Raw genomic sequence first — 10,898 nt, 5'->3', positions numbered from 1 at the left:
TGGTTTTGATCGTTTAACACAAACCCCGGCTAAAAATTGGTCATAACGTTACGTTAATTATGAATATGCAACTCGAAAGACCTCGCGGCATACCACTGGCCACTTTTACTAGTTACATCTAAAATAAAATATTTCCTTCGCTTCCATCAAAACCTTAATTGATATAATTACTTAAACTAAATATTGAAATGAGAAGATAATTACGCATTTACGTGTACCATATGGCGAGCTCAAACCGCGGGTCAAATCGCGGGTCAAACCGCTTGAAGTTAGAGCATTTTATTATTTACAAATAAATCTAATTAATATAAATAATAATTTAATATTTTATTCTATTTATTAAACGAATCGATATTTCCAGACCCTCCTCGTCAATCAGAAGGCGAAAATCAAAGACGTACAGAGAAAGAATAGAATAGAATCATGTCGAGTAATGAAGAGTCTGATGATTATCAATCGAATGGTCATCGCTTTCAAAACGTCAAAGAAAGATTCAAAGATCGATCTAAGGAACATGCTTTTTTCTTTATATGTTTCTATTTAATTTAATCTATGTTGAATTGAAAGTGAGTGTTGAATGTAAGTTAATTGATTGGTTTGGGTTTGTGTGTGCAGAAAGTTGCAGAAACGAAAGAGAAAACCAAGGAAATATTCTCAAAACAAGCTGTTAAAATCGCTAAACGGGCCGAAGAACATGAAAGCTTTATCACCAAGGTAATATTATTATTATTATTATTATTATTGGAGTATTTCTCCTTTTTTTTTTTTTACATTCACAATAACTTAATTATTGTTTGTATAAGATTATCTATTGACTTCTAATGTCAAACAATTGACTTCTAATGTCAGTTTGGCGTACCCAGTATCACAAAAAACTTTGTTTATATCTGTATTTGCATTTTTTTTTTATATCTGTATGTATTTGTAGGTTACTCATTTTATGGGCGTCTTTGCATTTGGGGGATTTTGCTTTATTTTGGGTGCAAGTGAGTACTTACTTCAATTAATGTATATCATATATCACTGTCTTCTTTTTAATTACTGATATGAACATGCAATAAATTTTGTCAATCCCTTGTTGTTGTTGATGGCAGGGCCCCAAGACATACGATATGTGTACTGTTTGATATATATCACGTTTGTTCCACTTAGGTGGATTTATTATCGCTATAAGAAATGGCATTATTACCTACTGGTGAGTTTCAACCACAATGCATACATACCCCTACTACTCTGATGCTATTATGATGATACTTAATGATATTCAAAAACTTCAACTTTCTTTTTATCACTAGGTTTTTATTTAAAACAGAAAATACAACGTGAATAAAAACTACTGTAACATCTAAGTCTTATTTCTGTTGTGGTAAATTAATAAAGTTATATAGTTCATTCTAAGGACTTTTGACTTGACATGAATTAATTGTACCAAATTTAACCTGCAGGATTTTTGTTACTATGCCAACACTATCTTCTTGATCATGCTTTTGTTCTATCCAAAAAATGAAAAGCTTTTCATGGTTTGCTTCTCGTTTGCAGAGGTACATAGTTCGCATATTCTTCTTTTTAGGCAAGTACTACGTTCATCATTTTCTTGATTTTTTTTTTTTTTTTTACTTTTGCAGGGGCCGCTAGCTTGGGCGTTAATTGTTTGGCGCTGTAGCTTAGTGTTTAGTTCCGTGGACAAACTTGTAAGCGTTCTTATACATCTTTTACCAGGTGAGTTGACTCATTCTTTCTATGATAATGTTTTCAATCATGACTTCTTTGTGATATCTTTAACTTATCTCATATACTTAAAAGTATTTTATGACCATTGTCACTATCTGAAGTATCCTTGTGTAAATATGAAAAAGATATTATGTGAACTCAAATTAAATATTAGTCATTTTATATGTACCTTGGATAGTGAACAATATTTATTATGTTTAGCTATATGTGGTTCATTTTGTAAAAAGGAAAACACAAAGCATTATTTTTGGTTTGGTGGTTAAAAGGATCAATACCACTTAAGTTTGAAATAGTTACTTTATTTTTCACGGATGAAGCTTTTCGCTTCTTTTTAAAGGATATTGCCGAACCTAAGATGTAAATATCTAAGAGAAAACTAGATAAAGTTGGGGCAGCATACAGCCACCGTGCAAAACCAAAGTAGATTTTTGCATATTGTACGGTTGTTATTGCATGCTTGCAATAATTGAAAGTAAATAACCTTGTTGATTTGATTGACAACATTACATTATGCTGTTGGATTTATGTTGGGTAATTTACAATTACAATTACAATTACAATTACAGGGGTGGTGTTCTTTACTATTCGGTGGTGGGACCCAGCCTTCTTTGAAGCTATGCACCCAGAGGGAACTCTTGCTAGAGCTTCATGGCCTTATGTTGCTGGAAACAAATCATTTCTGTGGACGTGGCTATTTACTGTCCCCTTGATTGCTTACAGCCTCTGGCAGGCTCTGTATTTTCTCATAGTCAATGTTCTCCGTCGACAGAGGCTGTTAAAAGATCCTGAAGTCATGACCTCTTACAGGTTTTCAATATATTTCACTTTCACTTTGTGTCTTTGTTTTTATTTTATTTTATATATATATATATATATATATATATATATATATATATATATATATATATACATATACATATATATATATTATTATTATTGTTAAATGGTAAAAATAAAAACATGTAGATAGATGATTGTCTCTCTGGTTCCTGCCTGATACAATCATATATGCATACAGGGAACTTTCAAAAAAGGCACAGAAAGCAAACAATTTGTGGTGGAGGTTAAGTGGATTACTTGGAGATCAGAACCGTCCGTTTATGTACATTCTGCTGCAAGCCATTTTCACAGTAGCAACAATGGCACTCACGGTTCCAATATTTTTATCTTATGAGTTGCACCTTGCTTTCCAAATGCTCAAGGTTTCAGCAACTGTATGGAATGGAGGTTCCTTCTTGCTTGAAGTCATGCCAAGACAAGTTGTTCTTAAGGAGAAAAAGAAACAAAAGGTGGTCCAGGTCCAGCCACCTGTAGAAGAAGAAGATAATTACCAACAAGACCCCACCCCCTGTCAGGAAGTAAATACAACTTCATCTTAAAGTAGGGTGTTTCTGTGTTTTCATACTTTGTTCAGTATGGCGTGAAACTTGAACTTGCATGTTGCATATTTTTCTTTGCTTGGTTTGTTAGCTTTCACTTGGTTTATAGATACTGTAGATATTTGTTGTTATGGACCTGGCTGAAAGAAAAATGATTGTTTTTTTTTTAACTCCTTTAGTAGAAGTATTTCATATCCAAGTGTATTTGCTAATACTGTATATGATATATGTAAAATTGTTCTGAACAATTTGTTCATGTCTCATGCGTTATGCATTACCACGCATTACCGTGAATGTGAGGTATGGATAATGGAAAAGGTAAGGTGTAGCCAGACATTTTACACCAAGCAGGAGAGAAAGTCATCCCTCTACCTCAAGGAAAGGTGGGTAAAGAGTGTGCCTTGTAGACATGAATGGAAAACATCTGTTGCTACATATCACTCACTCGACACTCGTGTATAAACAACGTTTACAAAATCTCACAAACAATCGTTGCAGCCAAAATTTGGTCAATGTCAGCCAACTCACTGAAATCCGCATCTCTGATTAATATTGACAGCAAAGTCTGGTGTGTTCTGGTCTTTCAATAATACGGACACTATGTCTTCCAGCATTCACATTGTCTGAATCCAGTATCAATGGTATGGATGGGTTCTGCACCAGCCTGATATCCATTTCTGTAATATTGTTATCCGTGTATTCATTGGTACCGCGTACTGGGATCATCTGTGTTATCTTTCGTGGCATCCTTAGCATCGATTCTTTCATCTACACTCTGCCCTTGCTGCATCAGTTTGGGACATGCTGTGTTATTATAAGTAATATGTTACCGTAGCTGAAGTGATATTGTCACCGTTTTTGGTGTATGAAGTAGTAGTCAGTATCCTGCTTTTGTTATCGACATCATTGTCTACGGTGATCTAGGATCCCTTGTTTTTTCTTTTTTTTTCTGGAACGGCAGACAATATTATTAGAAGGCTAGCAAGATGCTAAAGCCCCAAAAGAAACAATACAATAAGGAACAATAAATGAAAATACAACAAAAGCTAATAACAGAGGAAATTATAACGGATTACTAAGTCATGAGCTCCACGTGAGTGTAAGTTTGGATCTTGCCTGAAGCCAAGAGAAAGATGATAAACGGGTCAACAAGATGATAAACGTGAGTGTTGTTAGTTGTCACCATTCTGTTTTTTAGCATCATATCCTCGATGTGGTTATGTTTTTACTGGCTAGTAATGGTGCAGCTAAGAAAACTCTCTTTCCGCCAACTTGGACTCTTCCTCATCCGATTGATTTATCAACAGTAAACCATTGGCAGGAGTCGGGTAGTTCAGACATTTGTTCAACAATTACTCATCATTATCTGAGTTCGGAACATGAGCTTGCGTTACACACATCGTTGGTTAGTGGACGCAAGTAGTTTAAAGCTTCCCCATCCGATATGCTTTGTTAATGTCATAGTTGAAATCAAGATTGACAAATAAAATTTAAAAGAAGAATGCTAGAGCCACAAAAAACTCAATTTTACAAAAGGAAGCGGTTAATCAAATTAACCAACCACAATTTAAATTTACTTTTCTCTCATTCTTTTCTCTATCATTGTAAAGAATAACTACGATAATATTTGCATATTTTTCTATTTAAAATTTTTAAGATAATTATAAATTATTATTATTATTATTATTATTATTATTATTATTATTATTATTATTATTATTATTATTATTATTATTATTATTATTATTATTATTATTATTATTATTATTATTATTATTATTATTATAAACTAGTTTATAACCCTCAATTTCGCGGAATTTAAACAATATCAAATTGAATATATTTTTTAAAGGTAATATGTACATGAATAAAAGTACTTATAAAGTTTAAAGTAAAAGGTGCATAGTCATGTAACTAAATATGCTAAAGAAATGATATGTAAAATAAATTTTAAAAATAGTTTGAATTTTAACTTGATAGATAAAATGATTTGATTATTATAAACATGAAATCCATAACTTGCAGATTCACCAGTTAGATTTTACCCACAACATGTATCATATATATTCTTGACCCAAATAATTTTTTACTTGATGTATTTATCAAAGATATTAATTAATTATTGTTTTAATTAAATAGGATTTTTTCTAAACATAGCCCTTAGGGCTATCCTTAAGAAAATTTGCAGTAGGTAGTTTTATGCAAGGTAGTGAGGTGGTTATTAGCATGTTACAAGTCAATAATGCATGTCCTAAAAGCTTAAAGATAGACCTTAGGGCTATCTTTATTCACTTTAAAAATTGATAATGATTCATACTATATAATTATTTTATTAATTTAATAATTATTTAAGAAGATCATCTTATAATTGATTAAATTTACTCGGTGTCTTATATATTGACAAATATATATTATTGAAATTTGATATAGAAGTCCATATTCAAAGATGATTTTTAATTCAAAAGTTATTTATTTTTCATGTAATCATTTAATGATTTGTCAATATTGACTTTGTTGTATAATACAAGAAGAAAAAGAGGAGATATAAATTACTCGTATAATTGTAATTAAAAAATGTTTTCAATATTGATGTGCGTATATTAATAATTACAATTAGTAAGTAGGGAATTGTATGTTGTGGGAAACCCCCTCTGGGTTCAATCGGGGAGGACGACTTCCCAAAGACTTTTCACAATTTTAATTCAATACAAAAACATAACTCCGTATAAAGTTCGAGTCTTCTTTGTTAAAATTATTAAACATTATTATTATTATTCGGCATCATCATGAACAAGGGAAGTTTGGCCCCTATTCTCAAGCTTAATCTCCCACCTCCTGATGAAACTTCACTTGCTAAATTCTTGTAATTTCTTTCTCTTTGTTACTCCATGTTTACTTATATACTGTTTTTTTAATTTTTTTTATTTTTTTATTTTTTTATTTATTACTATTATTATTATTATTATTATTATTATTATAAAAGTGGGTTTGCTGTATAGATTATATCTTAATTGTCTTTTTGTTATGTTGAATGCCTATGCCTATTGTAGAACTGAATCTGGGACTTTTATGGATGGTGATCTGCTAGTGAATAGAGATGGTGTTCGAGTTGTTTCTCAAACCCAATTTGATACTGTAAGTTTATTTCCTTTTTTGGATCTGGGTTTCTTTGCATTTGATATCTAGTTGCTAAATTTCATGTATACTGTTATAAAGTTAGTTCCTTTTTTGAATTCCATGAGGATTCTTGAAAATGCCATGAACTTTGCAAGTCTTGTTTGATCGGTTTGATTTTGTAAAAATGATAGTATTAGTTTGATACGATATGGGTTATAAAATAGAATGTTGAGCTGCCTTTAAACGGTGTAAGCAAGATGAGTGTGAAGTGTGAACTTGAAGTGAATTCAAGATCACAAGAGGGATAAGATTAGGCCATGTTAGTTTGGGTCTTTTATGAACCATTAATCAGTCACTTATTTAAGGAAAGTTTTTTATTGCATCTTCAAAGTGATTGATTCTGGGATATATGAAATAACCAGAATAAGATTATCAAGCATGACAAAACGGCTACGTGATTTAGTGTTTGAATGTTTTTTCTGCTGTTTAAAGTTTTGATAACCAGATAGATAAATCTTTTACTATTACTAATTCTGATAATTTAAGGATACACATGTAAAATCACTACTTAATTATCAAATTATAGCTTGTTGCAAACTTGCAACTGCTTTGAATTACTCTGAATCGGTTTCGCTCTACCCAACACCGATGCCAATATTGAGTTGAGTTAGATAATCACTGCCAATTTCATCTCAATTAATCTATTGGTATAACTTACTTTAACAGAGCTATTATGGCTTTAAGAGCATTGACGATGCTACATTTCATCAATGCTGTAAATCATGAATAGTTGGTGAATCTTGTTTTGAACTCATGAAAAAGAAACATTACTAATGAATAATACCGATTACAGTATCACTAGACCAGACCTGTCGAATAATTTCTTTCTTTTCTTACTTGAATTGCAAATTTTGGTTCAGCCACCTCTTATTCAGCCATCGGACAACCAGTTAAGCTTAGCCGATTTCGATGCGGTTAAAGTCGTTGGAAAGGGAAATGGTGGAATTGTTCGATTGGTGCAGCACAAGTGGACAGGCCAGTTTTTTGCTTTAAAGGTAGTTTTGAAAAGATTCATCTTTTATTATACCTTGTACAAACATTAGCCTCTGTCAGATGAAACTTTTGAGGCTTAATTTACTTGCTTTTATCTTCCTTACCAATTATTATTATTAGGTGATTCAAATGAATGTGGAAGAGTCGGCTCGCAGGCAAATTGCACAAGAACTTAAAATCAACCAATCATCGCAGTGTACAAACGTTGTTGTGTGCTACCAATCTTTTTATGATAATGGTGCTGTTTCTATAATCTTGGAGTACATGGATGGAGGATCTTTGGCTGATTTTCTCAAAACTGTTCGATCCATTCCCGAACCTTATCTTGCAGCCATCTGTAAACAGGTCAGAAATCCTCATTCTTCACTTTATTTAAAAAGATTTATAGATATGTAGACGTATTTTATAATCTTTGAAAAAACTCTTGGCAACAGGTGCTTAAGGGTTTGTGGTACCTTCATCACGAGAAACATATCATTCACAGGGACTTGAAACCGTCAAACCTGCTAATAAACCACCGAGGTGAAGTCAAGATTACCGATTTTGGTGTTAGTGCGATACTTGCAAGCACATCGGGATTAGCTAATACATTTGTCGGCACATACAATTATATGTCTGTGAGTAATCTTTCACTACTTGCGAACGTCGGTTTGTGTTTTGGAATTGATAATTTTACTTCATTGATTATATTTCTATACTTCGAATTAAGGAATTTTGATTCTGATTAATTTAGGAACAAATAATTGGTTTTGGATGATCAGTTTCATACTTGTCAAACCATCCGAAGATAACTTAGTGATTGAGGTCCGATATCCTCACACGGGGTCTCAGGTTCAAACCGAACCTCACTAGCAGCATATGGGTCGAAAATGGTCACGATAATCACTGTTCTAAAAGTCGGTTGAGTCGACCGATGCGTCGGTTTAGGGACTAATCCATCCCGTTTCGTCCAAAAGCGCCTGAAAAGTGGTCACGCTGAATTGTCGGTTCAAAGTTGGTCTGAGTCGGGTCTAAGTCGGGTTTGAGCCGGTCAAAGTCAAAGTTGGTCAAAATTTTAATACTTTTAGAATTAGATTTTGTTCACTATGTTTTATGGTTGATATATTTATGTAATACACACACGCGCACACACACACACCCATATGTATATAATTTATTTATTACCAAAAGTCAACGGTGGTCAACGCTCGACTCAGCCTCATCTTGTCCTTGACTTGACCCTCCAAGGTCCCGACCGACTCATCCTCGACCCACAACTTTTACAACCTTGGGATAACCCATTTAGGTCATGTACATCTAAGTAATAAATACCCGTCCTCCCCGGATGTCCTGAACATGGCAAATCTTATTTGTCTACCCGTTTTTTGTTTTTCATACTAGCCGAAACATAACCAATTAGCTAAGATAAAACAAAGTTACTTACTAATCCCTTCGTTTAAAAAATATTTCTCACATTTACTTCGCAGAAATATCTTTTTCTGTTAATAATCGAAATGTGGCTTCATACAGCAAAAGCAGACACCGTATTCTACAAATTGTTTTGTTAAAATTACTTTTGTGCTCATGATTATTCAATATCACATAATCACTTTTATCACCATTTCTTCACATATCAATTGAGTGGACGTACAATCAGATCTATATATAAATAAACAGTAAACAGTAAAAGGCCAAGAAGATTTGTTGAATCACTTGAATACTATGTATTTTAAACAGTTTGTGCATTTCGGATTTTATGTTTTTATTAGCGTAAATTGAAGTCGACTAAATTGGTTTATATTTGTACGGTTTCAGCCAGAAAGAATAATTGGAGGCAACTACGGTTATAAAAGTGATATATGGAGCTTAGGTTTAGTTTTACTGGAATGCGCGACGGGTCACTTTCCATACTCTCCACCACAACCAGGGGAAGGGGGATGGGTCAACGTTTATGAGCTTATGGAAACCATTGTTGGTCAACCCCCACCTCGGGCACCTTCTCAACAGTTCTCTCCTCAGTTCTGCTCATTTATTGAAGCATGGTAACTTTAATCTTTAAATTTATATCTAAAGATATTCGAGTTTGGTGATTGGTCAAAAATTTAAGTTTTTAAGTATGGGATATAATTGGCTGGGTTGACCCACTAAGCACTTTTTGTCCATTGATCTGGATTCTTATGAAATTTGTAAGTGTTAAACATGATTATAGGAAGAAAAAAAAAAACTTTTAAGAAGTATGTATATGATACACTTTGGATGATTTTTAACCCCTATATGATTGAGTTAATTATTTAACTTTACCATATAAAATACAACCCAAATCGGCAAATTGAACTACTTATAAGCTGATGGGTTGAAATTACTACCTTTAATCTGTATTGTAATCAAAGAGGACCCAGCCCTAGTTGGGCTAAACTTAGCAGGCTAGCACTGCCATGATGTATAATGCTGGACTAGAACAAGTCTCTTAAAATCCATGTGGTGGGTTTGAATATGGGCCTGGCACTTGAGGCCCAGACCCGCTTCTATGCTTGTGTTGGGCCACCACCCATGTTAGAATATGGGCATGCTGTAGTGAGTCTTTGTCACATATCCGTCCCCTGACAAATAGAAAATTTGGTTTTATTGTATGATGCTAGTGTGCAGAAAGATCCAAAGGATAGAGCATCGGCTAACGAGCTTATGGTACTTTCTTCTTATTCCACCATATTAAAAACATTTTCATATTGTCGATTCAACACCAAGTTACTCACATTCTCGTTTCTGTCTGTCTTGATAATTAGTCACATCCGTTCATCAGTATGTTCGATGACCTGGCAGTGGATCTTGCATCTTATTTCACTGAAACGGGGTCTCCTCTTGCTACGTTGTAATGAATCCCTGGTATGCGTATATGTGACACTTGAAAGGCTATAACAAAAAGTGTTTACACCTGAGGTCGGTATGTTAAAGTTTTACGAATGCAGCAGATTGTTAGGTAGCGAGAGGGAGCGTAAAGTGCAAGTGAAAGGGCAAACGGTTTTGCTGTTTGAATTTAGTATGCGATTTGAAGATGAAATGTCATTTAGAGTTGTTGTAAAACTTGGATTCTCAATGAATATGTTATAAATACTCCACAAGTTTTTCATCACTGCCTTTACTTTGGTGAAATTATAATAAATAGTGGTTTCATTATTAAGAGTAGATTAAAAGTAATGTATATCGAATATGGGGAGATTATAAACAGGATTTATCTAAAGATAGCCGAATGGTCATTCAGACATGCATAAGTAACAATGGTAATAACTGCTCGTTCACCAACCAAAAGTATCACGTATTTTATGCACAAGTATAATTCTTATAAATAAGATAGCCTTAGAACACATATTTTAGATAAATTCTTATGAAAACATCTAGCAATTGTGTCTTAATAAAACGAACACACACATAAGTTTATATATATATATTTTCTTTTTCAAATTTACATGTCTCCCAGCCATACAATTGGTGTTTTGGTACGATAACGGGTTTAGTCAGGGGCGGAACTACTTTGGGGCAGACGGGGGCATCTGCCCCAGTGAAATTTCCTTCTTTTCATATATTTACTAGTTAAAGACCCGCGATTTCGCGGGTTTTATGAAATGATAGAATTTGATGAGT

General features: G+C 33.4%; 2 protein-coding genes across 4 annotated transcripts; both read left to right on the top strand.

The window, feature by feature from the left end:
* The first annotated feature begins 353 nt into the window (after positions 1-353).
* On the top strand, positions 354-3,278 carry LOC139872313 (glycerophosphocholine acyltransferase 1). Its single transcript, XM_071860164.1, has 8 exons — positions 354-510; positions 616-714; positions 929-986; positions 1,095-1,195; positions 1,446-1,541; positions 1,626-1,719; positions 2,298-2,538; positions 2,750-3,278. The coding sequence occupies exons 1-8, from the start codon at positions 424-426 to the stop codon at positions 3,108-3,110; spliced, it is 1,137 nt and encodes a 378-aa protein (XP_071716265.1). The 5' UTR covers positions 354-423; the 3' UTR covers positions 3,111-3,278.
* A 2,461-nt stretch (positions 3,279-5,739) lies between these two features.
* LOC139871673 (mitogen-activated protein kinase kinase SIPKK-like) lies at positions 5,740-10,457 on the top strand. Of its 3 annotated transcripts, none has more exons than XM_071859397.1 (9): positions 5,740-5,973; positions 6,161-6,245; positions 7,148-7,282; positions 7,401-7,625; positions 7,715-7,897; positions 9,075-9,301; positions 9,899-9,944; positions 10,043-10,142; positions 10,229-10,457. In XM_071859397.1, the coding sequence occupies exons 1-8, from the start codon at positions 5,897-5,899 to the stop codon at positions 10,130-10,132; spliced, it is 1,068 nt and encodes a 355-aa protein (XP_071715498.1). In that variant the 5' UTR covers positions 5,740-5,896; the 3' UTR covers positions 10,133-10,142; positions 10,229-10,457. The 3 variants fall into 3 exon arrangements, with proteins under 3 accessions (XP_071715498.1, XP_071715497.1, XP_071715496.1); XM_071859396.1 differs by having other exon boundaries at positions 10,226-10,457; XM_071859395.1 differs by having other exon boundaries at positions 5,741-5,973; positions 10,043-10,455.
* The last annotated feature ends 441 nt before the right edge of the window (positions 10,458-10,898 follow it).

Source organism: Rutidosis leptorrhynchoides, chromosome 10 (genome assembly GCF_046630445.1).
Source record: "Rutidosis leptorrhynchoides isolate AG116_Rl617_1_P2 chromosome 10, CSIRO_AGI_Rlap_v1, whole genome shotgun sequence".
Classification (NCBI taxonomy): domain Eukaryota; kingdom Viridiplantae; phylum Streptophyta; class Magnoliopsida; order Asterales; family Asteraceae; genus Rutidosis; species Rutidosis leptorrhynchoides.
Note: the sequence above shows the minus strand (reverse complement) of the source record. Positions and strands in the feature narration are given on the sequence as shown.